At 53.6% G+C, this 27,812-nt stretch overlaps 1 protein-coding gene across 1 annotated transcript in view; it reads right to left on the reverse strand.

Moving 5' to 3' along the window:
* Positions 1-1,704: 1,704 nt before the first annotated feature.
* Positions 1,705-27,812, reverse strand: part of wnk1b (WNK lysine deficient protein kinase 1b) — a 38,639-nt gene continuing 12,531 nt past the window's right edge. Inside the window, 33 exon segments of the mRNA XM_067254948.1 lie at positions 1,705-2,097; positions 2,650-2,915; positions 4,225-4,266; positions 5,269-5,361; positions 5,917-6,129; positions 6,621-6,826; positions 6,947-7,422; positions 7,822-7,895; positions 8,122-8,158; positions 8,409-8,495; positions 9,636-9,716; positions 10,484-10,576; positions 10,578-10,694; positions 10,696-10,791; positions 11,115-11,439; positions 11,564-12,143; positions 12,199-12,390; positions 13,060-13,084; positions 13,176-13,286; positions 13,505-13,621; positions 13,935-14,088; positions 14,195-14,268; positions 16,108-16,227; positions 17,230-17,307; positions 19,064-19,445; positions 19,447-20,483; positions 22,371-22,643; positions 25,524-25,616; positions 25,619-25,701; positions 26,119-26,347; positions 26,592-26,678; positions 26,680-26,812; positions 27,493-27,581. Of these exon segments, the coding sequence (XP_067111049.1) occupies positions 1,708-2,097; positions 2,650-2,915; positions 4,225-4,266; positions 5,269-5,361; positions 5,917-6,129; positions 6,621-6,826; positions 6,947-7,422; positions 7,822-7,895; positions 8,122-8,158; positions 8,409-8,495; positions 9,636-9,716; positions 10,484-10,576; positions 10,578-10,694; positions 10,696-10,791; positions 11,115-11,439; positions 11,564-12,143; positions 12,199-12,390; positions 13,060-13,084; positions 13,176-13,286; positions 13,505-13,621; positions 13,935-14,088; positions 14,195-14,268; positions 16,108-16,227; positions 17,230-17,307; positions 19,064-19,445; positions 19,447-20,483; positions 22,371-22,643; positions 25,524-25,616; positions 25,619-25,701; positions 26,119-26,347; positions 26,592-26,678; positions 26,680-26,812; positions 27,493-27,581 (6,453 nt within the window). The 3' untranslated portion in view covers positions 1,705-1,707.

Here is a 27,812-nt window from a genome sequence, read left to right on the forward strand (position 1 = left end):
ATAATAATGTACACATAATCCCAGGAACAGCCCCTGCCCTAACGCTGACATGAATATAGAAGCTCTTACATTAGTCAGCCTACTAGGTCAGTTTAAAGCCTTTGTTACAGGTTCTAGGCTCTCCAGAAAAGCGTGTGTGTGTGTGTGTGTGTTAAGAGAGACAGGATAGCTGTTCGCCCACCTTATAGACCCCTCTAATCCTCACCCCCCCAGGTCCTCTCCCCCTCACTGGGCCACGCAGAGCAGACCGACCCGCTTGTTCCATCACTAACCCCTGGTCTTCCCCTGGACGCTTCTGAAAACCATCAACTTTATTTAATTTTTTTCTCACTCTTTCCTCACTTCTCTCTTTCTACCGTTCCACACCTCCATCCCTCTATTATCTCTCCTCCTGCATGTATATCTCTCTCTCTCTCATCGAGAGGGGCTGTGGAATATTGGGAGTTTGCTCTGAACCTTTGGAGAGGGAGAGGCTATGATGACACTAGGGATATGTAGTTCTTTGGAGTGACTTGAAGTCCTAGTCTAGGAGAGAGGGGATAAGAGGAGGAGTCTTGAAGGTGGAAGCCTGTCACAGCAAACCTCTCAACTCTACTGCATGAAGGCCTGCGAGAAGGGGGGCGAGGCAGTGAGGACAAACAAAAAAAAACAAATAAACAACAACAACACAAATGGAATCATAACCAACATTCTAAAAAAGAAGAACAGACATTCTGTACATGGGTTTCACTCTGCTGAAGGCCACTGGTATTGGTTCACTTTCACAACTAAGTTGGTTTTAAGGTCCTACCCCTCAGGTCATTATTGCATCAAACGGCAAGGGGGGGGGGGGGGGGGGAGGAGTGGGTGGGTGGGGTTGCAGGGTTACTAGGGAGACACCAATCCAAAAGCACATATTAATGGATGGCGCACAGCCCAAACATTGCTTGTTTCTAGTTGGTATGCCAGTGTGGGTGGAACATCAACCCTACTACTGGTCACCCAGCTAGAGAGCTACAGTCACAGCTGTTCCAGTCCTCTAGTACTCTAACCTGGATCTAGTACTGTGACGAATGGACAGCATGGGGGATGTTGGCTGGAGGTGATAGCTCAGCTAGATTGCTAGATGTGGGGGAGGCGGGGGGGGGGGGGTGAGGGGGTTAGGAGGGGAGGGGTGAGGAGAGGGGAGGAGGGATGGGGGGGGGGAGATAGAAAGGGACATCTTCTATTTCTTCTTAGGTCAGCTAGCTGCAGCCCAGCCCGAGGCTCCTCCCCCTTTAGGGCTGTCCCGCTACCACCCTGAACCTGGGCTATCATAACAAGCACACCCTCTTTGGCCACGTGAGATTGCACCCCTCGTCCATTTGGTTTTCTAGAGCATTCATCCCGCTGTACCGTCTCCTCCTGTTCCTCCTCATGTCACTGCTGTGGGTTAGGGTTAGGTGACACGCTCACTGATAAAGCCCTCCTTCCATCCATGCCCCCTTCCTTCTCTTTGTCCCATTCTCCAAGTCTGTATCAGTCTCAGCCTCTGTTCCAAGTCCCAGTGTCAGTTCAGGCTCGGGATCCTAGAGCCAGACCAGACCCCAAGTCCTCCAGATCATGTCCCTCGGGCCCCCCAGCCCCCCCAGCCCAGGCCCCAGCCCCCCCAGCCCAGGCCCCAGCCCAGACCAGGTCCCCCCAGACCAGGTCCCCAGGCGCCCCCAGACCAGGTCCCCAGGCCCAGCCTTACGTGGTCCTCAGGTTTGGCCCCCCAGGGTTGCTGACGGGCTTTTGCAAAGTGCTAATGTGGAAGGCCTGCAGGGTCGGCTGTCCGGGCCCCGCGGAGCTCCCGGAGGCGGGGTAGGGCCCCAGGGGCTGGGAGGAGGCCAGTAGGCCGGCCTGGGGCTGGGAAGAGGCCAGCAGGCCGGCCTGGGGGTGGGAGGGGGCGGCCCACTGTGCGCTGTAAGGTGCGGAGGGGGGGTAGGCGTACTGGGACTGGGCGGTGGGGGGGCAGAGGGAGCCCTTGCGAGCAGTCAGAGAGGTAGCCGGGGCGCTGGCCAGGTGAGACGAGCCCATACTGGGGCTCAGCTGACCGGGAGCGGAGAACTTCCTGCCTGCGTTGGCTGACTGGATCACCTGGGGGAGGGAGACAGAGCTGTCAGAGTGGCTCTTTTAGCAGGTGTGTGTGTGTGTGTTAGCAGGTGTGTGTGTGTGTGTTAGCAGGTGTGTGGAAGTGTTAGCAGGTGTGTGTGTAAGAGTTAGCAGGTGTGTGTGGAAGTGTTAGCAGGTGTGTGGAAGTGTTAGCAGGTGTGTGTGCGCAGGTGTGTGTAAGTGTTAGCAGGTGTGTGTGTGCAGGTGTGTGTAAGTGTTAGCAGGTGTGTGTAAGTGTTAGCAGGTGTGTGGAAGTGTTAGCAGGTGTGTGTGCGCAGGTGTGTGTAAGTGTTAGCAGGTGTGTGTGTAAGAGTTAGCAGGTGTGTGTGTGTGTGTATGTGTTAGCAGGTGTGTGCAGGTGTGTGTGTGTGTTAGCAGGTGTGTGCGTGTAAGTATTAGCAGGTGTGTGTGTGCAGGTGTGTGTGTAAGAGTTAGCAGGTGTGTGTGTGTGTTAGCAGGTGTGTGCAGGTGTGTGTGTGTGTGTGTTAGCAGGTGTGTGCAGGTGTGTGTGTGTTAGCAGGTGTGTGTGCTGGTCACCTCGTAGCTGTGACCCTGCGAGGGGGCCTGCTGGGGTCTGGAGCTCCTCTTGCCCTGGGACAGGCTGATGGCGTCACGGGCCCAGTTGTCCACCAGCTTGTGCAGGTCGTCAGTGAAGGTGCCCTTGCGGCCCTGGTGGGCAGCACTGGGGAGCTGGGCCTGGGTCGGCCCGCTGCCCTGGCCCTGGAGGCTGGTCCCGGAGGGCAGCCCGTGGTTCTGACTGGCCCCCTGGCCCGGACCGCTCACCGCATTGGTGCTGCTAGTCCCTGTGGAGGAGGGTGGGATAGAGGGAATAAGAGAGAGAAAGACAGAGAGAGAGAGACAGCGGTGGTGGGAATGGAGAGGGGGAGGAGAATAAAAGAAAAAGAGAGAGAGAAAGAGAGAGAGAATGATATTTAGATATTTGAAAATATTATAACCTCCAATGAGGGTGCTGTTTGCTGTATGGCCAGTAGATGGCGACCCTGCGTTACTACTGCTAGTGGACATGGGCTGAATGATGATGGGTTCTGCCTGAACACACCGTATTTCCTCAGAAAATAAAAATGCTGGTGCTAATATAAGCATAAGCCCCGAGCAAAGAGGGATTCTCACTGCTTGGTCAGCTTAAATGAAACAGAAAGCTGCGGACACACACTGATTTATGTTTAGGAAAGCTGTCTGGCCCAGCGGACAAAGGAGAAGTCAAATAAAAAATACAATAGCGAGTAAAATAAATAAATAATGGAGCGTAATTAAGACAGGGTGAAAGGAAGTGAGAACACAGGGAGAGGAGACACTGAGTCATGGCTGTCAGCAAGCCCAGTGGAACTCTGGGAGATGGAGTTAGAACAACACGCCATGCTCTGGGAGGGAGGGGGAGGGAGGGAAAGCAAAGGACTCCATAGCCTGACTTTAGCAATGTTTTACTGGAACCCATTCACCTAAAACACAGTTTGTGAGAGGGTCTAGAACTGAAAACCCAGCGACCGCATCGAGACCACATCAGGGTTACAGGGACTCTTACAGGGATAACTGGTGCATGTGTGTGTTTAACAGGGCTTGTGGTTAGGGCTCGCTCCATGGATACTTGAGGTGCATGAGAGAGAGTCTGGCTGTTCAAGAGCCACTGGAGAGGAACACACAACTGTCGTCTAGGAGATCTGAGTCAGTTGTCAGTTACTGTAAATGCTTTAAAGAGATCCCCCCCCCCCCCCCCCCCCCCCCCACACACACACACACACAGGTCAAAGCACACTGGAAAAGTTATCACATGCTCAAATCTGGGAACATTCATACATAAAGAATTCTACAGTTGAGAAGGAAATGCACAAATTGGGCCTGATGTGGTCATCAGTGTGTGTGTGTGTGTGTGTGTGTGTGTTTGTGTAGGAAGGATGAATGAGACACAATAGAAGAATGCTCCAGTCAGCCATGAAACAAAGAGAGAGAGAGATAGAGAGAGAGTGGGTGGGTGGGGGTGTGTGTGTGGGGGGGGGAGGGCAACCAGGGAGGCACAGACAGGCAAAGCGACAGGCACAAGGGGTCAGGGGTGAAAGGTCAGGAAGGGAGAAGTGAAGAAAGAGAGATAATTACTACAGAGCTGGTTGCAGGGGCAGACTTTTTTCACCATCTTCCCTGGGGTGAAGAGAAATGTGAGGACGGGAGAGAGGCAAGAGTTAATCTCTGATCACCCCCACCACAACACACACACACAGAGCAATCAACAATGCATTCTGGGAGGAGTGGCGTTTAGAACATGCATTACTCCTCCTCCACCACCACCACCTGAGACCAGTCTACACACCACAGTACCTCACCCACCTACCCACCCCTCCTTCACAGGTGACGGGGGATAGGGTTGGGTGCAGGAGAGTGAGGTGGGGCAGAAGGGGGCGTGGGAGTGAAACGGCACCAGTACTACAGTGGATCTGCAGAAAGACCACGAACATTCACGTAGCATGTACAACCTTCTAACTCTCTCCCCAGGGCTGCCTACTGTAGGACAGCTCCTCAGCCCCCCCCTGAGTAGGAGGGGGCCTGGCAGGTGTCAGGTGTGTTTAACAGACGAGGACCAGGCAGGTCTGACGTGCTAGAGCTAAGCTGGAAGACTGGAATATTGAGTGCTGTTATTGATCTCTGATTTCCCTGACGAGGACACAATACGGGCCCTGTGGACAGCTGATGCTTCTGAAGAGGCTCTGACATGTGCTCCGTGTGCTGTTCTCATCCTGAGAGTTGGGACGATGAGAGGCACCAGTGAAACAGGGCCAGGGGGTGTAGGTGACCTGACGGTGCTGTAGGACGGTAGGGTGGAGGAGGTGGGAAATGTGGAGTACCAGCTGTAGTAGGGGTCAGCGGTGTCAGAGGTAAGATGAGGTTTGGGAGATGACTGGGATGGGAGCCGTGCGGCTGGGCTAGTCTAGTGTACATGTCTGCTAGTGAGTGAGCCTACAATCTGGATAGACTGGTCTGCTTGAGCGTCAGGGTGAGTATGGATGGATCTGAGATGGAGATTTGAGGGTGGAGGAGAAGGAGGAGGGAGGGACCCTGGGAAGACCCCCCGGAGGTTAACGGTCAGTTCATTTAAGAGAAAAAGGGGGGTGAGAGATAGAGAAAGAAAGATAAAGCGTTACACACAAAGAGCCAAGCACGGCGTACTCAGAAAGCGCGTCCTCCTGCCCCCCGGCTTGAAGCTCACGCTCTCCGCACCACAGCTGAACTTTACACAGCCTGTGGCACAAAAACAAGACAGAGAAAGGAGAGGAGAGGAAGATAAGGAAACAGAGAGGGAGGGAGGGAGGGTGGGGAGGGAGAGAGGGTGGGAGGGTGGGAGGGAGGGTGGGTGGGTGGGAGGGAGGGTGGGGAGGGAGAGAGGGTGGGAGGAATAGATAAAAAGAGAAAGTTAGAGAGATAGAGGAAGGGTGTGGGAGAAAAAAAGAGAGAAAGAGAGGATGGGTGGCAAAAGGAAAGGAGAGAAGGAGGGGAACACATATCCACAGTAAGAATGTAACAGTCAGTAAGCTGTGCTAGAGAGACACAGAGGCAGAGAGAGGAAGAGGAAGATAGATGTAGAAATTTAAAGAGAGGCGGTGGAGAGAAGTGCCTTACAGTGAGCTGCACTGACCAATCAGAGGACGGGACACATCTATCTACAACACCCTGTCCAACGGGAGGGTTTGTATCTGACTGGCTGGATTTCCTTTCTGAGGGCGGAAGGGATCTGGGACTGAGGCCTAGTGGGCTGGGGGTGAGGGTGAGGCCTGGGGCTGGCGGCGCAGGGCGTACCTGGGGTGGGAGCACACAGACTGGGCACAGACAGTGCTGCCTCGCTGGTGTAGGCCGAGTAGAGGTTCTCGCTGGAGGGGGAGGGCTTGAGGGGCAGCAGCAGGGGGGTGCCCCCTGAGTCGGCCAGCCCCCCCGGCCCCCCGTACCCTGGGGCTTGTAGGCCCTGCTGGGGGGGGAACACCGAGGGCACGCTCTGGGCTGATAAAGTGCTGCCTAAACGCGCACACACACACACACACACACACACACACACACACACACACACACACACACACACACAGGATACACACACAGGCAGCACAAAGGGGAAGCAGTGAGGGAAAGAGGGAGAAGCATCCGAGCGTGTGCGAGCAAACACACACACACACAGACACACACGCGCGCAACGTGCACAGTGCTCGCACACACTCAGTCAGAGTGGGTAAAATGCAGGGTTAAATCATAAACAATACAGCAGACTGTATCATTTAGGGGGGAAGGGGGTGCCATAGTTGGAGAGTGGGGAGGGGGGGTGCAGAAAATCTCCCCCAGAGAAACTAAACCAGCCCAAAGCTGAGACTAGACTCCACCGTGCTGACCCAGCCTGCCAGAGAGCACGAGACACCAGGTGTGCTAGCCTACGTCTGCTCCCTGTGTGGTTGTGTGTGTGTGTGTGTGTGTGTGTGTGTGTGGGTGTGTGTGTGTGTGGGTGTGTGTGTGTGTACCTGGCTGCAGTGGGCTCCTGCTGCCCTGGGTGGAGCTCACACGGCTGGACTTGCTGCTCTTGCTCTTGGTGGGACGTCTCCTGCGCCCAGACAGTGTCACCACCGGGGGCACTATAGCAGCAGGGGGCACCTTGCCCAGCTTGGCAAACAAGCTGTCGATCTCCCCCTTCTGCTTGGAGTGGAGCAGCTGGATCTCCTTCATGTGCCTGGAGGAGGAGGAGGAGGAGGTGGAAGAAGAGGAGAAGGAAGAGGAGGATGAGAGGCTGTATGGATTCATGTAAATAATAAACACTAATTCCTCCTCTGATCATAAACAACCGGCCTACTTTTCTCTTAGGTGGCTGATTTCTCTCCTGAAGTCCTCGTCTTCAAACTCAGAGTCGTTGTCGCTGCTGATGTAGGAGTTGTAGGAGTTGTTGAGGCTGGGCAGTGAGGCCCTCAGCTCAGGGCTGCCACAAGGGGAGCTAGGCCCATTAGCCTGGGCAGCGGGTGTCTGCCCCAAGCCCAGCTCCGCAGCCTCGTCCTGGGCACGACTGACGGAGAAGCGTCCGACACGGGCCTCGGTGTTGGTGGTCACCTGAAATCGTCCAATGGTGGTGGGCTGCGGGGAGGCGGGGCCGGGGGCAGGGCTGGAGGCCTGATGAGGAGGTCCGTCCAACGTGTCTGCCACCCTTCCCCTCAGAGGGGAGGAGACCTTGTGCAGGGTGCTCTCTGGGCTTGAGAGGGCAGAGGAGGAGGAAGAGGAGGTGGAGGAGGAGCAGGGACGAGCATGGATGGTGGCTTCGTCGGTAGTCACAGAAACCTGGTGGATGAAAGAAAATACAGACAGAGAGGGAGAGAGAGAGAGAGGGGGGGGGGGGAAGAGAGAGACAGAGAGAGAGAGAGGGAAAGAGAGAGGGAGATGGAAATAAAGAGAGAGAAAGAGAGAGAAAGTGAGAGAGATAGAGAGAGAGGGAGAGAGATGGAAAGAGAGAGAGAGATGGAGAGAGAGATGGAGAGAGAGAGATGTAAAGAGAGATGGAGAGAGAGAGATGTAAAGAGAGATAGATAGAGAGAGAGAAGAACAGATAGACAGAAGAAGACACAGAGGAAACGTATTACTGACTGACAAGAGAATAAGGTTCCGGTCTGAATCTCCCACTGGGAGGTTTACTTCAGGTCAGGGTCGCATGTCCAGGAGCAGAGAGAAGCAGCGTCTCACCTGGAAGCGGCCCAGTGTTTTAACACCACCAGCAGGGGGCGACGTCACCATCTCTCCTTCTAGAGAGAAGGGAACTGACACACAACAGGAAATTATTAAAAGAAATCCACAACAAGGCTGAAAGACACACACCAAAGATGATAAACTGATAAAATAGACCAAATATAACGATTTCCGTCAAGGAGCACGACTCAATCCAGCCTGCGACCTCCAACACAATGAAATGAGCTTGTCATTGCTTTGTGAACGGTCAGTTAAAGATGTCTCTGAAGAGCTACGAGGTTGTTGTTGAACACATACCTGGCTGTCCTCCAGTGGGCATGCCTGTCAGCGATGACTGCTGTGGGAACACGGTCAGTCAGACAGTTAGCTTGGAGAGCAGCAGTTAAGATTTAAAAGGATATTTTAAGGATATAAGAGAAATACGTAAGGATGTTTAGACTAGCAGTGGATGAGGACTGTCACATAGACCTTATGAATGTATGAAAACACAAGCAGAAAAACACGTCCTCATAGCTGTTCATCTGAATCTGATAATCCTTAGACCGTAGGGTGCCTCCAGGCCTGAGGGGGCGCTGTGCTCTCACCTGGGTGGTGATGCTGCTCACAGGCACTGTCTCGGGGCTCAGGGCTCTCCTCAGCTGGGCGTCCAGGTCCTCCAGGGGCTGCTGGGACTGTGGAGGGGGGGCGGGGAGGAGGGGGGCAGGAGGGCAACATCAGTTAAACTGATGAGACACACACAAACACACACACACACGCACTGGCGCAAATGTAATGCAGACTCGCTAGCAGACACAAACTTGCACGCATACAAACTGTCACGGGAATGCACAGTCATAGTCACTGCAACATACTGCAGACAAAACATGCATGCGTAGACTCAGTCCACGTGAACGGTCTGTGCGGATATTCAAATCCTCGATGCTCAATCACAAGCAGGATGACTGAGACATGTGACTCATCCCTCTCTTCCATCCACGAATCGAATCATTAAAGCACTCGTATGGTTCGTGTGCACTTGTGTTATGATTCGATAATGGCAAATCAAAGTCACAGTGTGTTCCCACGCAAGTCTCACAAGCTACGAAAAATATCTTTCAGTCTTGAATGTAACGGTGGGTGTGCATGGGGCTGGTCACGGGCTCCTTCCTGCCCAGCTCTCTGGTCAGAGAGGAGGGGGTAGACCAGGTCAGAGCCCTGCCAGAGCTGGAGAACCAGGTCCTGCCCACATGGTAAGACTACACATTCACTTAAATCACATTCATTCAAAAATCGTACAGCACACATGATGATTTTTGGCTGTTGTTGAAGATTTGCTCTAAGGTCTGAGGCTCCGGCTGTCTGCATGCACTGATCTGTCTGTCTGGGTACTCACACAAACACCACAAGAGGGGGGGGAGGAGGGGGGGGCGCAGGAAACGTGAATAAGAGGGTGAGTGGGTTTAGAGAGAGGTGGAGAGAATAGAAAGGTGTATATATATATATATATATATATATATATATATATATATATATAGAGAGAGAGAGAGGTATATATACAGAGAGAGAGGCATATATAGATAGAGAGGTATATATATAAATATATAGAGAGGTATATATATAGAGAGACAGGTAAATATAGAGAGAGGTATATATATAGAGAGGTATATACATATATATAGAGAGAGAGGTATATATATAGAGAGGTATATATATATAGAGAGGGGTATATATATATATATAGAGAGAGAGGGCTATAGAGACAGAGAGAGGGGTATACACGGGGAGCAGCGAGGGATGAAAGGAGCTCTCAGGAAGAGAGGGAGGGGGGGCACCTGAGTGGGACAGGGTCCAGGGAAGGGTGACAGCTGCTCTGAGGGAGGAGAGACAGCCTGATCTGAGGCCACTGGCAACACCTGCTAGAGGACAGAGGGATGAAGACTTTACACAGACAGACGGACAGAAAGAGAGACAGATGGAGAGAGAGAGAGAGAGAGAGAGAGAGAGAGGAGAGAGAGAGAGAGAGAGAGAGAGAGAGAGAGAGAGAGAGAGAGAGAGAGAGAAATGCAGTGAGAGAGATGGATAGTGGGAGAGATGCAGAGAGAGAGATGGACAGAAAGAGAGAAGGAGAGGGAGAAAGAGTGTGAGAGAGATGGAGAGATAGAGAGATGCAGGAAGGAGAGATGGAGAGATGCAGAGAGAGAGAGAGATGGAGAGAATGGGAGAGATAGAGAGATGCAGAGAGAGAGAGATGGAGAGAGTGGGATATGCAGAGAGAGAGAGATGGAGAGAGTGGGAGAGATAGAGAGATGCAGAGAGAGAGAGATGGAGAGAGTGGGAGCGATAGAGAGATGCAGAGAGAGAGAGATGGAGAGAGTGGCACATACAAAGGCCACTATAGAGGCATGCAGCAGTTATCAAAGTTGTCAAATCCATCATAGATAACCTGGCAGGCTCATTCAGATAGATATTAGGAGGCCATGCAGAGATCCCAGAGAAGAGTTAATGAGGGAGGGAGTAAGAAAGGAAATCTGCAACTATGATTGTGTGATACAAATAGACGATTATGATTACTGGGTTACAAAAGTCAAATGATACCATCTTCCTTCCAGCTCACAGCCTACGCATGTGGAGTGTTGACCATGTCTAGCCTGGTCAGTGCACCTCCCACCAGTGGACTCACCGTGGTCCTGGACAGGGGGGTTTTGCCCGGGGTGGTTTGGCTGAAGGAGGCCGGGGTGCCAGTCTGCCCCTGGGAGCTGAGGGGGGGCCCGGGGGGTCTGGCCCCCCGAGCCCAGAGGCAGGCTGGAGGGGGCCAGAGGTGTGCCTGCGGAGGAGGTCGGGTTGGAGCAGACCGCAGGGGGGGTGGAGGTCCCGGGGAGCGAGGGGGGGGATGGAAGGGTCGGTGGAGGGGTCGGTCTGGGGTGAGCCCCCCCCTAGGTCCATGAAGAGAGAACGCAGCTTCTTGTCCAGGGCCTGGATATCGTCCACCTGGTGTGTGTGTGTGTGTGTGTGGGAGAGGGGGGGATCACAAGATATATAATCAATGTCACAGGGTTGTTCATGAGACAAGACCCGAACAATAACAAAAACATATTTGTGAGTTGAGTCATAATAATATTTACATTCTTAGTACTATTTATGTTCATAATACATATATATATATATACCACACATCAAATACACCTTCTCAATAACACCAGTAACCACAGTGTGTTTGAGCCCAGTGATACAACAAAAGCACAATGACCAGATGTCTCTGCATAGAGGTGAAACCCCCTGCATGGTGTCACTGTCTCTCTGGCTCCACTGACCTTGACCTGGGCCTCTGCCTCGCATTCCCCACAGTAAGCCAGCATCTGGCCGGCCTGGGTGGAGGCCTGGGCCTGGCTGGAGGCCTGGGCCTGGGTGGAGGCCTGGGTGGAGGCCTGGGTGGAGGCCTGGGTGGGCTGCAATGCTGGGACGGAGGAGGAGTGCAGGCCGCAGGAAGAGGAGGAGCCAGAGGAAGAGGAGGAGCCGGAGGTGGGAGGGGCCAGGCCGGGGGTGGTGGTGGGGACTGGGGTCGGGGTGAGGTGGGGGACCAGGGTGGTGGAGGTAGGGATGGAGGTGGTGGAGGTGGGGGTGAGGTGAGGGAAAGTGCTGGACGTAGGGATTGAGGTTGTGGAGGTAGGGATGGAGGTGAGGTGTGGGAGGGTTGTGGAGGTAGGGATGGAGGTGAGGTATGGGAGGGTTGTGGAGGTAGGGATGGAGGTAACTTCAGAGCTCCCTCCACTGGCACCCCCAGTGCTGCTGAGCAGAGGGGTGGAGGTGGACGGGGGCAGGGCAGTCAGGACCGGAGGAGAGGTCAGGGAGGTTGGGGCCAGAACACTGGAGACAGGCTGAGAGACTGGCTGAGTCTGGGGGACCTGGGGCTGAGGCTGGGGCTGGGGCTGAGGCTGGGGCTGAGGCTGGGGGGCTGGCTGGGCAGGAACAGGTGCCTGTGTAGCTGGGGTCTGGTAGATGGTGGAGGGGGGGGGAGGAGGTGGAGGCTGGGGGGGTGATGCAGACAGAGGGCAAGGTGGTGGTGGGGGAGGAAGTAGGGGGTGTGGGATCTGCTGGCTGGGCCTGGGACACAGGAGGAGAGGATTGGTCGTTGTTGGGCTGGGGCTGGGAGGGGAACTGGGGCTGGGAAGGGAACTGGGGCTGGGAAGGGAACTGGGGCTGGGAAGGGAACTGGGGCTGGGTGGAGTGTACTGAGGCCGGGGCGGTGCTGGGTCCTGGGTCGTACTGGTTCTGACGGAGCTCTGAGAAGGCCTGCTGGAGAGACACCGCCGAGGCCGACTGAGACAGACCCACCGCTGAGGCTGCTGGGAAACACAGGAGGCGGAGTTAGGTGTGCGTCCTCTCCAGGGCCCAAACCAGGGAGAGTGGCATCATGTGCAGGGGGCTCACCGGACGAGGTGGTGTGTGTGAGTGTGTAGGGGGGGAAGCCCTGCTCCCTCAGTCTGGACTCAGGCACTGGGCTGACGATGAACCTGCGGCCCGCGGACGTCACCACCTGGGCCGAGGAGCTGGGCTGCACGCCTGGGGGAGGGAGGGAGGAGAGGGGGAAACAGAAAGGGAGGAGAGGGAGGGAGGGTGGAGAGGGAGGGAGGAGAGGGAAAACAGAAAGTGAGGAGAGGGAGGGAGGGTGGAGAGGGAGGGAGGAGAGGGAAAACAGAAAGGGAGGAGAGGGAGAGAGGGTGTAGAGGGAGGGAGGAGAGGGAGGGTGGAGAGGGAGGGAGGAGAGGGAAAACAGAAAGGGAGGAGAGGGAAAGAGGGTGGAGAGGGAGGCAGGAGAGGGAGGGTGGAGAGGGAGGGAGGAGAGGGAGGGTGGAGAGGGAGGGAGGAGAGGGAGGGTGGAGAGGGAGGAGAGGGAAAACAGAAAGGGAGTAGAGGGAGGGAGGGTGGAGAGGGAGGGGAGGGAGGAGAGGGATGGAGGGAGGGTGGAGAGGGAGGGAGGGGAGGGAGGAGAGGGAAAACAGAAAGGGAGGAGAGAAAGGGAGGGAGGGAGGGTGGAGAGGGTAAATGGAGAGGGAGAGAGGGAGGAAGGAGAGATTTGAACACAGCACTAAATAGCATTCTGGAGTAGAAACTAAATCAATACACTGACATATGAGAGCCAGAGAAGTACAAGGCTCTCATTATTATGCATCAAGTGTGACTTCCTGACAAGGACAGAGCTGAGCTGTGATTGGTTACTGGAGGTTTTACCCTGCAAGGTTGACAAAGACGTCGGAGCCTGCTGCTCCAGGTCACGCATCAACTGTGGACCAATAGGAAGGCGAGTTACAAGAGCGAACGCCAATCAGAGGGTGGCATACTGGAGGGTGGTGAAGGGAGCTGATGCGGCCTACCTGGCTCCTGCCCTCCCTCTCCAGGCCCTTGTCGTCGGCGGTTACGATGACCTCACGGACCTGCTCGATGAAGGACTCTCTCTCGCTCTCCAGGATGAACTCACTCTGCACCTGGAGACACACACCCCACAGAACAGCTGTCAGCCTTCAGCTCAACTAACATGGACGGGAGAGAGAGAGAGAGAGAGAGAGAGAGAGAGAGACAGAGAGAGAGAGAGAGAGAGAGAGAGGAGAGAGAGACAGAGGGAGGGAGGGATAGAGAGAAAGGGAGAGAGAGGGACAGAGAGAGGGACAGAGAGAAAGAGAGAGCGAGCAAGAGAGAGATATACCATGATCTGTGCTATCTCTTCAGGGTTGTCTCCGTCCAGGTCGAACTTGAAGGTCACCATCTTCCTGTTGTGAGTTTCCAGCTGACACTCTGCTACTCTGTCTCCCATGTTGGAAATCTGAGACAGGGAGAGAGGGAGGGAGAGAGGGAGAGAGGGAGGGGGAGGGAGGGAGGGAGGGAGGGAGGGAGAGAGAGAGAGAGAGAGAGAGAGAGAGAGAGAGAGAGAGAGGGAGGGAGGGAGGGAGGGAGGGAGGGAGGGAGGGAGGGAGGGAGGGAGGGAGGGAGGGAGGGAGGGAGGGAGGGAGGGAGGGAGGGAGGGAGGGAGAGAGAGAGGATGACAAGATAAGGAAAGAATAATGAATTCAAGTCTCCAGATCCTATAAAGGAAGGGGACACGATAGGAAAACGACACATTATAATTCTGTCCTCACATTGAGAACGAGGAGTTTGGCTTTGGTGATTTTCTCGTGGCCAGAACGACTTCGGACGGATCTCCGCTGGTGCCGCTTGACGGAGCGGCCTTCCTGCCGACCATCCTTGCCCTCGTTTCCATCGCTCAGACCAGACGCCACGTCCGAATGACCACTGTGCAACACACACACACACAGAAATAAGAGAAGTATTAGGACCAAAAGACAGAGCAACAACAACATTCCTGTTTGTATCTGGTGTGAGTGTGTGTTCTGCTCACCTCTCTATACACAAGGGCACTTGCGGTAGCTGTAACTGGGACTGGTCCAAAGGCTGGGATGCAGGCAGACATGTCTGGAACAAAGGTAAGCAACATCACATACACGGGACTCGCAACACAGCATGTGTTAAAGCCAGGGGAGACATTCAGAGGAGAGGTCCAGAGGCAGGAAGGACAGGACAGTGTTCAAGCATGACAGCAGCTGCTGGAGGAAGGTGTATATGCTAGCCTATCATCATTCCACTACCATCACAACTTAGAAGATCTGCTGTTCATTCTCATTCACAACAATCTAGAGGCTTTAACCCAGCTAGGCCAGGGGGTAGAACACAGCGGATTCTAGAACACACACCAACAATGGCGACCTCTGTGAAACTAGCACCGTACTGTTCCAGAACATTCAGACAACATTCTACAACGTTGACTCCTTCATACATTCTAGAATTCACTCTTTCGCTCAGCTGTCTGTCATGCCAGACGAGTCGTGTGGAATGTTTTTTGGGGTTGGGGGCGTGTCTATCAGTACCTGGGGCGGGGCATCTCCAGTGTGGGAGGGCTCTGGGGGGGCTACGCTGATGACGGGCACCACGCTGACCAATGGCTGAGGCATCGTTTGTGTAGTCGGGGGAGTAAGAGGCAACCGATTGGCTACAGGTACGGACATTAAGGGGGGCGTTGACAACAGGGTCCCTGACCCTGGAGGGGTGGTCACGACCCCGGTCGTTGAGGTAACCGGGAGCGAAGGCGGAGTGAGGGGCACCTGCACCAGGGAGACAGGAAGTCCAGGTGAGGGCGGAGCTACGCCGGCGGGCTGGGGAGCAGGAAGAGGAGCACCAGGGTCAGGGTCAGGTCGGGTCACCCCCCAGCACCAGGGTCAGGTTGGGTCACCCCCCAGCACCAGGGGAGGTTCCTCCCCCACCTGTCTGGGGTAACAATCTAGCCTCTCCCCCCTGTGGGACCAGGTGAGGACAGAGGGGAGGGTCCCAGATCAGTCTGGGGGGGGGGTGGGGGTGACCTCACCCGGACGCAGCAGGAACAAGGGGATAATACACACGGGAACTAGGACCCCGGGGCAGCGAGCAGCACAGCACAACAGTTCACAAACCACGACAGGCACCTGGTCAAACACCTGGTCAAACACCTGGTCAACACCTGGACACCAGCTGTCACCAGCGGATGAAACATGTGCAAGTTCACCAGAGGGGACAGCGAGGGTTGTTCACTACCACAGGACACAAAACATAACAGCAACACAACAACCAGCAGGCTCCACACACACACACTCTCACACACACCCTCCCTCCCTGTAAGGCAGAGTACCTGGGCCAGGGCTAGCTGGGCTGCCTGGTAGAGAAAGTAGAGGTGCTCGATACTGGGCGAGGGAGACATGCCCGATGAGCTCAGATCACCAGAACACAGCTGGGGCCACACACACACACGCACGTGTATACACACACACGCACACACACAGGCATGTTTATACACACACAGGAACAAACATGCACAAGCATGCACACACAGGCAAACCAACTCACCCATACACACAAGAACATGCATACATATATATATATATATACACACACACACACACATGTGCACACACACACACACACACGGTCAGCAGGTTTAATGCCAGTGAGGATGCAGATGAGGAAAGACAGGATCATGAAAGGGTTAAGTCACCAGAAACAGACCGTCATCATCCTTAAGCGATGACCGTGCAAAACACAGTACACAATCGCTATGGTTACAAGTTAAGACTGCATCGCTAAAACAGGATTCTGTCTGTGCACATTATTGTGCTAATCTAACTGCTACCGTTATTTGTGTACTGTATTTGTGTGTGTGTGTGTGAGAATAAGACAGAAATAGAGAGACAGGTGGTTTCAGTGTGTGTGTGTGTGTTGTCTTACCTGTGGCGTCTGGCTGGCATGCAGTGTGCTCTGAGACGGGCTCTGGACAGTGTTGCCCCCTGTCTGCTGCAGAGAGACCAGCGGCTGGCTGGAGGGGGACAGCGAGGCCTGGGGCAGTGCCTGGGGGAGGCAGTAGAGAGGGTAAGAGGGAGGGGGGGGGGGGGGCAGGAGAGAGGGAATTGTAATGATTCTGCTGTACATTCACAGTGCATGTTAATGAAATGCTGTCAAATTAGGCTGGCTGCACAACTATTTGTTGTCAAATATTCCCTGTCTGACACGTAGTCTGTCGGACTGACAGGGCAAGATCGAGAAAACGGCAGGAGAGAGAGGATGACAGGAAGAGGGAGAGGCAAAACTGAGGTGAACTACAAAGAAAGACAACAAATCGGGATCCTTTTCGCACACTATCGCCCTCCGCAGGCACGGACGTCCTGAGAACGAGCGAGAGTGGTTAAAGAGCGACGAGGGAAAGAGAGAGAGACGGAGAGGAACAGGAAGCGGGAAGATTTAGCGTGGCCGTTTCAGAGTAATGATTGGGTTCTCTACCTGCGAGGGCAGCGCTCTGATGTAGTTACCTCCATACTACAAGAAACAGACAACACAGTGTAAGAGGGAGAGAGAGAGGGAGAAAGAGAGGGAGGGAGAGAGGGAAAAAGAGAGGGAGAAAGAGAGGGAGGGAGAGAGGGAAAAAGAGAGGGGGAAAGAGAGGGAGGGAGGGAAAAAGAGAGGGGGAAAGAGAGGGAGGGAGAGAGGGAAAAAGAGAGGGAGGGAGAATGAGAGGGAGGGAGAGGGAGGGAGAAAGAGAGGGAGAAAGAGAGGGAGGGAGAGAGGGAGAAAGATAGGGAGGGAGAGGGAGGGAGAGGGAGGGAGAAAGAGAGGGAGGGAGAGGGAGGAAGAGAGGGAGGGAGAAAGGGAAAAAGAGAGGGAGAAATAGAGGGAGGGAGAGGGAAGGAAAAGCAGGAGAAGGAATGAGAGAGAGTGAGAGAGAGTGAGAGAGAGTGAGAGAGAGAAAATGAAGTAGAGAGAGGCTGTACAACACATCTCAGCTGTCACACTGAGGAGGCACGTGCTCATGACCAAAACTGCATGCGTGTGTGTGGGTGTGTGTGTGGTCCTTACCTGCTGTGTGAGACCTGTGGCCGGCTGGGAGGTGGGGGTCATGTGACCAGAGCTAGGTTGGGGGCTTGGAGCCTGAACCTAGGACAAGATGGTGAGGTGAGATGCAGAGACAACAGAGGAAAAGAGGGGGAAACAGGAATCAGAAATGTGTGATGACGATACAGTGTACTTCTCTTCCAACAAAAGCTAGTCTTTCTTGTGTGTGTGTGTGTGTGTGTGTACACAAGAACCAGTCTGTCCCTGCTGTGTGGTTCAGGCCTCTTTGAGCACACACACACACACACACACACACACACACACACACACACACACACACACACACACACACACACACACACACACACACACACACACACACACACACACACACACACACACACACACACACACACACACACACGCACGCAGAGCCCAGGTACCAGGCACACACGAACATCTACAGTAGCTTCAACGGCTCACAGTGTTGGGTTAGTGAGGGGGGAGGGGTGGGTTGAATTCATGCAAAGGATCTCCTAGATGATTGGCTGCTTGTGTGAATGTTACGGCTCGATGGAGCCAAGGTCAACATGGTTGGTTGTGTCCCTTAAAAAACATCCTCTCAAACGAATCACAGGAGTGATTACGAGTGGTGGAGCCACAGTCTTCCTGTCAGGAGGCAGGAAGGCAGCAGGTACCTACCCCAGGCCTCCCCTTCAGGGAGAGAGACCGCCACAACTCTAGCTTCAGACTACCTACCTTGGTGACAAGTGTTCACAGCATTAAAGCATAACAAAGAGAAGTGGGGGACAAATAAAAGAAAAAGCAACAAAAAAAACAAAACAAAAAAATGATAAGAGATTAAGAATGTAAGACAGGGCTCTAAGGGTGACATCAGCGACCTTTGACCCCTGTGGGTGCCCTGCCGTTCAGAGGTGGAGCCTCGGTAACACTCTAATGACAAAGACAAATAAACAAATACAAACATTTTAACCATTTCCAGCCATTTAAAGTAGATCTAGTTGTATAAGTGCTGCACAACTGATACCTAACTGTTAAAGTGAGAGAGAGAAAAAATAAATCAAAATCAACAATTATATAAAAACAAATATAATCCTCCCTCGTGTGGTGATTGTGGACCACAATCACCCTGGGTCCTATAAGCACTGTCTAAACCCCCAACTTTTGTTGTATGTTTGTGTGTTTGATCATACAAATCAGCAAAGTCAAAGTGGCCACAGGATTATAATTATGATATCTTTAACGTATTTTTGGGAAAACAAGGTTCAGAGTTTCCAGTTCACTTTCCATGTACTGGGAGCACGAGGCTGTCTCACAGTGAGGAACACCTGGATGCAGGATGCTAAGCTCACTAGGCTGTCTCACAGTGAGGAACACCTGGATGCAGGATGCTAAGCTCACTAGGCTGTCTCACAGTGAGGAACACCTGGATGCAGGATGCTAAGCTCACTACAGACCAGGCCACTTAGACTTTGGATTTGCATGCTCAATATGTTGATATACCAGAGTTCATATTGGTTTAAAACACACATTGTCCCATATAGTCATATATGATACATACAGACAAAACATTACTTACTGATACATACACACACACACTCCTGTAGGTCTGTAACCAATACACATGACAGAACAAGGGGATTTAAACAGCAGGTCTGTAAGTGGCAGTTTACTCCCAGGCTGGAAAGGGTTAAAATCACAACCAAAAGTCGAAAAAAAAAAACGAGGCTGAATCATGTTGATCATGAGGGTGGGGTTGGTGGTGGGGTTGGTGGCTGGGTTGGGGGGGGGGGGATGTGGGGAGGAGGATACAGTAGTAGTGGGTGTCTCTCTATACCAGTGTGAGAGGCCCTTGCATGACCAGGCCAGAATCCGGGTAGCCTAGCCCCACATCGTGGTAGGCCATGCAGGCGTCGTGGTAGCCCTGCCCGATGTCGCCGTATCCCAGCCCGGGCTCGGTGTAGGCCAGCTCAGCGTGGAGACTGGCCCTCCTGGCCCAGGCGGACTGCAGGAGGCTGAGGTGGGTGGCCGTTCCCCCGGGGGGCTCCGCGGAGGAGGGCGGCACGAACAGGAAAGTCTGCTGGCTGGGGGGATGCCCCTGGCCCTCGCTACTGACGCCTCCCCCAGGCTCCGAGCCGTAGTAGGAGGGGTGGGGGATGGACTGGGCGGCCGACGAGTCCCCCTGGTGCGGGGGTGGTTGGGAGGGAGGGGGGGGACTCCAGGGAGTCGCTGGAGGGTTCGGGGCTGCGGTCCCTTGGAGGGGCTCCGTGCAGCAGGAGGCTCCCAGGGGGCAGAGGGAGCTCAGGGCTCATGTAGCTGCACAGCTCCTCCGTCACCGGCTGCAGGCGGGTGAAGGTGCCCGACCCGGAGCCCGAGCCCCCGCCAGCTCCGCCCTCGTCCAGGGGGAGGTCCATGGATCCGCGGCGGGGTCGGTACAGCCTGGTGCTGGCCAGGAGGGCTGGGTCTGCCAGGTTCTGGAACTGGAACTCGAACACGCTCCCCGGGGGCGGAGGGTCCATGACCGGAGGGGCGGACAGGGGGAAGGAAGGGTGCTGCTGCTGGTAGCAGATGGGGTCGGACGCAGAGGAAGGGAGGCCCGAGGGGGCGTTCATGGGGGGCAGCTGGGGAACGGGGCTGTGGCTGAGCCGCAGGTGGCTCTGCATGTGGGGGTGGAGGTACGACGGGGGGCCCTGCGGGGGGTCGTAGCCTAGGGAGGCGGCAGCAGCGGCCGCCTGCATCTGTTGGTGGAAGCTGATCTGGTTGAGCTGGTGGGCCGTCATGGGGTAGCCTCCGTACGCCAGCGCCTCAAAGTGATCCAGGAGGGCCGCTTGATTTAAGCTCCGTCTCCTCACCACCTCCTCTTGCTCCGCACGGACGTCCTTGTACCCATACAGAGGGTCCGACTGGCCGGGAAGGTGCAGGGGCTCGCCCAGGCGCTGGGCGGCGTAGCTGGGCATCATGTAGAGGGAGGAGGGGTCCACCTCCAGGCCCGAAAAGGGGTGTAGGCTGCTGGCGTAGCGGGGGTACGCCGGCTGGAAGTGTCGGGTGTGCGCCTCCAGGATGGACGTACTTTTACGGCGCTGGTTGTTGTAGGCCGCCTTGGGAGGGCAGGAGGGAGGAGGAGAGAAGGAGATGGGTCGCTCCGGGATGGAGGAGAAGAAGAGAGGGGGGTCCGGGAGTCCTGCCGGGGGCCCTCCCCCTCCTCCTCCTCCTCCCCCTCCTCCTGCAGTGCTGTATGGGTGAGGCAGAGACTGCTGCTGCTGCTGTTGTGACATAAGATACATCAGCTTCATCAGGAAGGAGACAGTGAGAGACAGAGAAAGATAGAGAGACAGAGAGAGAGAGACAGAGAGAGAGAGACAGCACTGAAGAGGTACAGCATAATAAAAAGAGAGGAATCTGACTGAGCTACTCTCAGCACAACTCCATTTCCAAAGAAACAAAGATCCTAACAAGAAACCAGGTAAGAAGGACAGGTAAGAGGAAAAGCAGTCAGGCAGTCCGTCAGTCAGAGGTACAAAAGCGTCTATGGTATGGTATTAAATCCAGGTCTGGCTCGCCTCTCCAGCTCTTGGAAGGCCACAGGACTGCAGCAGCTGCCACACAGGGGGACGCTCGCTACCAGCACTCCCTCAAGCTCCGAACAACAACGTGTGTTCAGGAAGCGTAGGGTTTATGACAGAACGCACGGCTTTGATGTGGGCCTGTGAAGGGGACCCGAGAACAATTCGAATGTTTATCCTACCAGATAAGATCCGGGTTGAACTGCCATGTTGTCGCAAAACACAATGCCTTTGTTTCAACGTTTTAATCCGGACTGATGTTCCACATCACAGGCAGATCAGAAAGAGTGGTTATACCTACATGAATCTAGTTAGTCTATATCTAATCAGATATCTGGTACCTTGTGACTGCTAGGAACACAAAGCGCTGTTGTCCAAACAGGGTCACTTCCGAGTATTGAGTGTACTGTATAATAGGAGACAACATGGGAGCGGACTAATTCCTGGACCAGAACAGGAAGGCCGTTTCTCAAAACGTCTAAAGGAAAAAGCAGTGAGGTTTCTGAGTTGACAGGGTGAAACTCCTCATTGTTCGGTGGGTGTCCTCCCTGTGTGGGGAGCAGAGCAGCAGTCTGTCCCATCCAGATGTTGGAGAGATGCCAGCTGACCTGTATTTAATGTGAACACAGGTCACCTGGAGGGAGAGAGGGACAGAGGGAGAGAGAGAGGACAGAAACAGGGGCATAATGGCTCCTAACTGGTGTCTGAAAAATTGCGACAAAGTATCCTACTGTGCTAAAACCAGTAGTACAAACCTGGCCTGTTTACGTAAACAGTTTTGTTAACTCTAGCATCTTCTGCTCTATAAACCGTTCTCAAAACTCAGTTAGAATACGTAGATGGATGCCGAATGTGAGAGGCAAGCTGTCCTATTAGGATGATTCAATCTAGGCTGTTAGCGTTGAGGAACAGTGTGTGATCAATGTGACAAAAGATCAACAGGTTTCTCCTCCATGGCGTGACATCCAACAACGCCGCTAATAGGGAAAGGAGACGACACAAAAACAGACTACTTCAGTCAGATATTCTTTCTTCTCTCTTTTTGAATTCAATTAAGGCTGACCCTGCCAGCAGAGGATTTGGAACGTACAGCGTTTACGCTGGAAGCAGATTTCGTACTTTGTCATTTTGTTTTACTGTACTTCTAAAACTGTCTCTTGTAGGACATTGTTTTAGCCATCGATTTCATCCTCTACTGACTGTGTACTGTGTAAGCTTTTACTCAGGTACTGCTGGGCACAGTTTTTTCATCTGTCGCTACGCCAACTCATCTTTGATCTGACTAGTACCCAGACTCTAGATTCAGACACCAGTGAGGTACCCTGAAACCAGGTTCACATTCAGCAAACAGCCACGACGAAACAGTTGAGACATTTTTTTTTTTATGTCTTCCAACTGAATGTGGAACGTCACATTGGATTTTTTAATGTTTATTATTATTATTTTGTTTTTGGCTTCAAAGAATCTGGGCTGTAAAGCTGAACATGCAAACCTGTGGTGACCCTTCCCTCCTCTCTGATCCTCCCTCGATCCCCCTCCCTGTCCAGGCCCTGCTTCACCCAGACGGATGGTGGAACATACAGGGCTGTGAAACAGAGCAGGGAGGCTGGCCCGGCGCTGCCGCTGCCTGGGGGGGGTGGAGTGCAGGGGCAAGACACTCTCCAGGGCCTTAGAGAGGCGGCCCGCGAACGTGTCCCTGTCGGAGGGTCCCCGCAGCGGGGACAGGAGGGCGGAGGCCAGGCCCGGAGGAGGGGTGGAGGGAGGCTTGGGAGGGGCCGTCAGGAGAGGGGGGACGGAGGAGTAGGAGGGGACGCAAACGGACATGCTACGACTGCGACGACGATGGGGAGGATGCTGTAGGAGGAGGAGGAGGTGGGGGAAGAGAGGAGGAGGAGAAAGAGGGGAGGAGGTGGAGGAGAGGAGGTGGAGAGGAGGTGGAGGATGAGAGGAGGAGAAAGAGGAGAGGTGGAGAAAGAGGAGAGGAGGAGAAAGAGGAGAGGAGGAGGATGAGAGGAGGTGGAGAGGAGGAGGTGGAGGAGAGGAGGATGTGGAGGATGAGAGGAGGAAGAGGAGAAAGAGGAGAGGTGGAGAAAGAGGAGAGGAGGAGAAAGAGGAGAGGAGGAGAAAGAGGAGGTGGAGGATGAGAGGAGGAGAGGTGGAGAAAGAGGAGAGGAGGAGAAAGAGGAGGTGGAGGAGGAGAAAGAGAGGAGGAGAAAGAGAGAAGGAGAAAGAGGAGCGGAGGAGAAAGAGGAGGAGTTGGAGAAGGAGGAGCAAGTGGTAGGGTTAAAACACTCACAAAACAAACATGACTACAAACACACATGGAACTAGAACTCATGACACAAACTAAAACAACATAGGCAATGCACAGACTTCAAACCACAACAAAACATGAAATGTTTACTCAAACGATGGAGGAGAAATCTAAATGTGTGACGTGGAACACGGCAACAGGACAGGTGTTAAAGACACGGAGCAAAGATGGGAGACCTGGAAAGACAAAACAGAGCCAGGTGCTCATGAGCCAGGTGCGTAGACACTCATGAGAAAGCGTCTACAAGAAAAGGATTTATTGCTTAGAACAGATTACAAGAGATGTCAAGAGGCCTATTCTGTCTTTGTGACAAGGGTGTTAAGAGGTCGACATTTTTGTTTAAGAAGAGGTGTTAGATAGGACACATCCAGTATCCACAGTAACTGATTTGAGTCTTACAGCAGGTGTTAGAACTGTGTTGGAACACAGAGACTTCGAGTGACTCGAAGTGAAAAATTCAGACTACCATGCTCAGTCCAAATTAGACGACTATGAGGAATAGGAAACTGCATTTCGTTGATCGATTCAGAATCGATCAATCGATCGATCATGAAGTCAGATAGATCCTTAGCGACATGTAATAAAACATCCTAAAAAGGCTTAATCCTTTTACTACCATGGCTGAGAGAAGCAAGTTGATTTACGTGACATACAAGTACAACACACAGTCTTTTGGGGAAATCAAAAAGACAATACATAAATAGGCAAAAAGGGGATCAAAATAATTAAAAATAAACAGAAAATGAAAACACTGTGATCCACACAGTGATCTGCAGCGAGCACACCGCTCAGACAACCAGCCAATCCCAGGACGGCCTCAGGGGAGACCACGGATTCGCAAGATGGTCCCATCCTTCAAAAGGACATGGCTTGTGACCACAGTAACAGAGTTGTATGTCACCGTAGTCACATACAGTACAGTATTGGGGGCGAATTTAATAACATCACTGCCTGACTAAAGCATAATGTTGGGTAGATTGGACCAATAAAACTATGGTCTAAAAGGCTGGATTCCCTCCCCCCTCCCACCCCCAGGTAGGACTGGTGGGGCCCTGACAGTGTGCTCAACCGCAGCGGTCAATGTAAACAAAAACAAACAAGAAAAACCTCCAAAAAAGCAACAACGAAACATGTGGAAAACAAAAAACCTGGGAGGAAAACAAATAAACAAAAATGGGTTCTTGGTCGGGGGTTGGGAGGGTGCGGTTTAACAAAAGAAAGGGATGGAGAGATCTGAGGAGGGGCAGAGTGATGCGTGGCTGTCGAGCTGCAGTGGAGGAGGGGAGTGGCGGGTGAGAGAGAGAAAGAGAGGCAGAGAGGAAGACGACAAACTCAAGAGGGGAGAGTTTGCTCTTCACCCAGGTGTTGGTTTCTCCCGCATGCATCGTTCTGTCGGCACCTCCCAGATTTCTGATTGCGGGTCCACGTTCGAGAGACCGTAACACACACACACAGACATGCATATACAAGTGCACACACACACGCGGTCAAACAGTTATCCGTGCTCCGCGGACCAGGGAGGTGAAGAACAAGAGTTTCCCAGCAGTCCTGCAAGTTACCTGTCCCAGAACTCACCTGTGTGTGGCGCCCCCTAGAGGGCGTCCCAGACTACGCTGTGTGACCAGTCTTACTCTACCTGCCTCTAACCCTGGAACAGGCCTGCTCGTTTTGTCTAGGAGCCGATGAGCACAGCAAGGCCCCAGGCCGAGGGTCGGGTTCCACGACCCTCTTATCTGACCCTCGACAGCTGTGACCCTGGGCTGCTCCTATCCTATCACTCTGACCTCTGACAGGAAGACACTAGGAAGTCATCGTGTCTTCGCCTCACCACAAGGAAGATGGAACCTCCCCACCCCGCTGCGCAATCAAACAGACTGGTGTGGAAAGCACAACCTGTTTGACCTCTGACTCCTGGGACCCTGGTGGCTGTCTGGAGTGGTGTCTTAGTTCATGTCGACGTAACTGAGGGCATTCCGGGTCAGGAGGAATCTAGAGGTTGTCCAACGCTAGCTCATACTATGGCTCCCTGGAGACGGGTCACTTACATGCTAATGCTAACAAAAGCTAAAGGATAGTGGTCTGCTCCCTGGAGAACTGCTCTGTAAAATGCTAACATGCTCAATGCTGGTTGATACTGTAGGTGTCTTGTGAGCTGCATTGCTAATGCTAACATGCTAACGCCCCGCGGTTGGGTAGGGCATGAAGCATATACACTATGAACTGTATACTGGTGAAAGTGTTGAACTATGTGTTCCTCAGCTAAAGACTAAATTAAAACCTGCCTTTCCCACTCACCGCATCTCTGATGAAGGTTCAAAAACATCATGCCACACACAATTCAACAAACACACACACACAGTTTAACCTACAACTCACTGCACTGTAGAAATCCCCCGTCTGGGTATGTTGAAGACACTCACCATGGCCTGCTGCTGGTAGGCTACGTGCTGCTGGGAGGAGGGGGGAGGGTAGGGGGCCTGGGGCTGGGCCCTGGGGGGGTGGCTGGGTGGGGGGGGTGGCTGTACGACATGCTCAGCTGACCCAGGTGGGAGTCAGACAACACAGAGGAACCCTGACCACTGTCCACCACGCCGTCAGCTAGATGGGAGAGAGAGGTAGAGGGGAAAGGAGGGGAGAGAGAGGGGGGAGAGGAAGAGAGAGAGAGAGGGAGAGAGAGATATAGAGGTAGAGGGGAAAGGAGGGGAGAGAGAGGGGGAGAGGAAGAGAGAGAGAGAGGGAGAGAGAGACATAGAGGTAGAGGGGAAAGGAGGGGAGAGAGAGAGGGAGAGGAAGAGAGAGAGAGGGAGAGAGAGAGGTAGAGGGGAAAGGAGGGGGAGAGAGAGAGGAAGAGAGAGGGGGGGGGGGCAAAGGACAAGAAATGCAATTCGATAAATATAGAAATACATGTCGCAAAACACGCATACAAGGTGAATTGAGACCTTCCTCTCCTGGGTTCTTACATGTCATGGAGATGTTGGCTTGATGGAAGAGCGTCTGGTGTTGATGCACCTCAGCGTCCTCCGGTTCTCCAAGGCTGGGCTGGGTCTGGAGCTGGCCAGGGGCGAGGGCCTGACTCTGGGGAGACTTGAGGGGACTCGGCCTGCTGTTGCTCCAGCCTCCTCTTCTCCTGCTCCTCCCTCACCAGCTGCCTCTGCTCTCTCTTGCGGCAGATCAGAGACACACGGTCTTTGATGGCCTTGGCCATGGTCTTGTGGTCGCCCTCGCACACGTAGCCAGACTCGACCTGGACGCAAACGGGACAGACGAGGCTGAATGCTGCTGGAGACGTCAGTACACACACACACACCCTCACACACACACACACACACACACACACACTCACATACAAACTCCAAGATACCTAATTACAATGCATGTGACCAATACAGCTAATCTGATGTTTAAACCGAGCGCATCAAGTCCTGACGAAGAGAAGAGGTCAGGAGAAACCTGGCTGGGTCGGATCAGTTCTCCGCCTCCCTTCTTACCATTTCCTGGGCCACATCTTCGGGGACATCTTTGTTGAGGTCGAAGGAGAACTCGATGGCTTCGTTGTCCTTGTACTTGCCCTTGAGCCTTCTTGACGTCTTCTATCCTGAGCCAGAGCTTGATAGCGATCATCTCCCCATCGTCCTCCTCGGCCAGCTCCACACGCACACCTGTCTCCTCCTGGAAGAACGCATGGTTCAGCAGGATCTTAATGGCATACCTGAGAGAGAGAGACGGAGGGAGGGAGAGAGAGAGGGAGGGAGGGGGAGAGAAAGAGAGAGGGGGAGGGGGAGAGAGAGAGATAGAGAGAGGAAGGGAGGGAGAAGGAGGGGGAGAAAGAGACAGAGAGAGGGAGGGAGGGAGGGAGGGAGAGAGAGGGGGGGAGGGAGGGGGTTGAGATGGAGGGAGGGATGGAGGGAGGGGGAGAGAGGGACGGGGAGAGAGGAATGAGGAGAGGGAGGGGGAGAGAGGGAGGGAGAGAGAGGGAGGGAGAGGGAGGGGTAGAGGGAGAGAGATGTAGAGAGGGAAGGAGAGATGGAGAGATTTAAAAAAAGAGAGGGAGAGATGAAGATAGAGAAGGAGAGAGGGGGAGAGATCAATGACAGTTAGTGATGATGCTATTAAATCAATACATTAGGCATGGAGTGTGATTAGCCTGTTAGGACACAAACAAGGCATCTGTTGTGTGTGTGTGCGTGCATGCGAGTGATGCTCTCATTGTTCAGACATCTGACTTGTATCAGAACGACAGCCTCGGTCACGGGGGGGTCAGAGGTCATGTTTGGATTAGTCAGGGGTCGAGGGAGGTGTTATCTAACCCAGTTATGTGACAATTCACTAAAGTGGAGGTGTGCGCCTGAATGAGTGTGTGTGTGTGTGTGTGTGCATCTCCGTGGTTACCTTTCGTCCTTATTCTGGCGGATACACCCCTCGATGATCTCCTTCACTTCTGGTATGGCTACTTTGTCAAAGCTGGCAGGCTTCACCCCCTGTGAACACACACACACACACACACACACACACACACACACACACACACACACACACACACACACACACACACACACACACACACACACACACACACACACACACACACACACACACACACACACACACACACACACACACACACACACACACACACACACACACACACACACACACACACACACACACACACACACACACACACACACACACACCACACACACACACAC

The sequence above is a fragment of the Osmerus mordax genome, chromosome 17 (genome assembly GCF_038355195.1).
Source record: "Osmerus mordax isolate fOsmMor3 chromosome 17, fOsmMor3.pri, whole genome shotgun sequence".
Lineage (NCBI taxonomy): Eukaryota > Metazoa > Chordata > Actinopteri > Osmeriformes > Osmeridae > Osmerus > Osmerus mordax.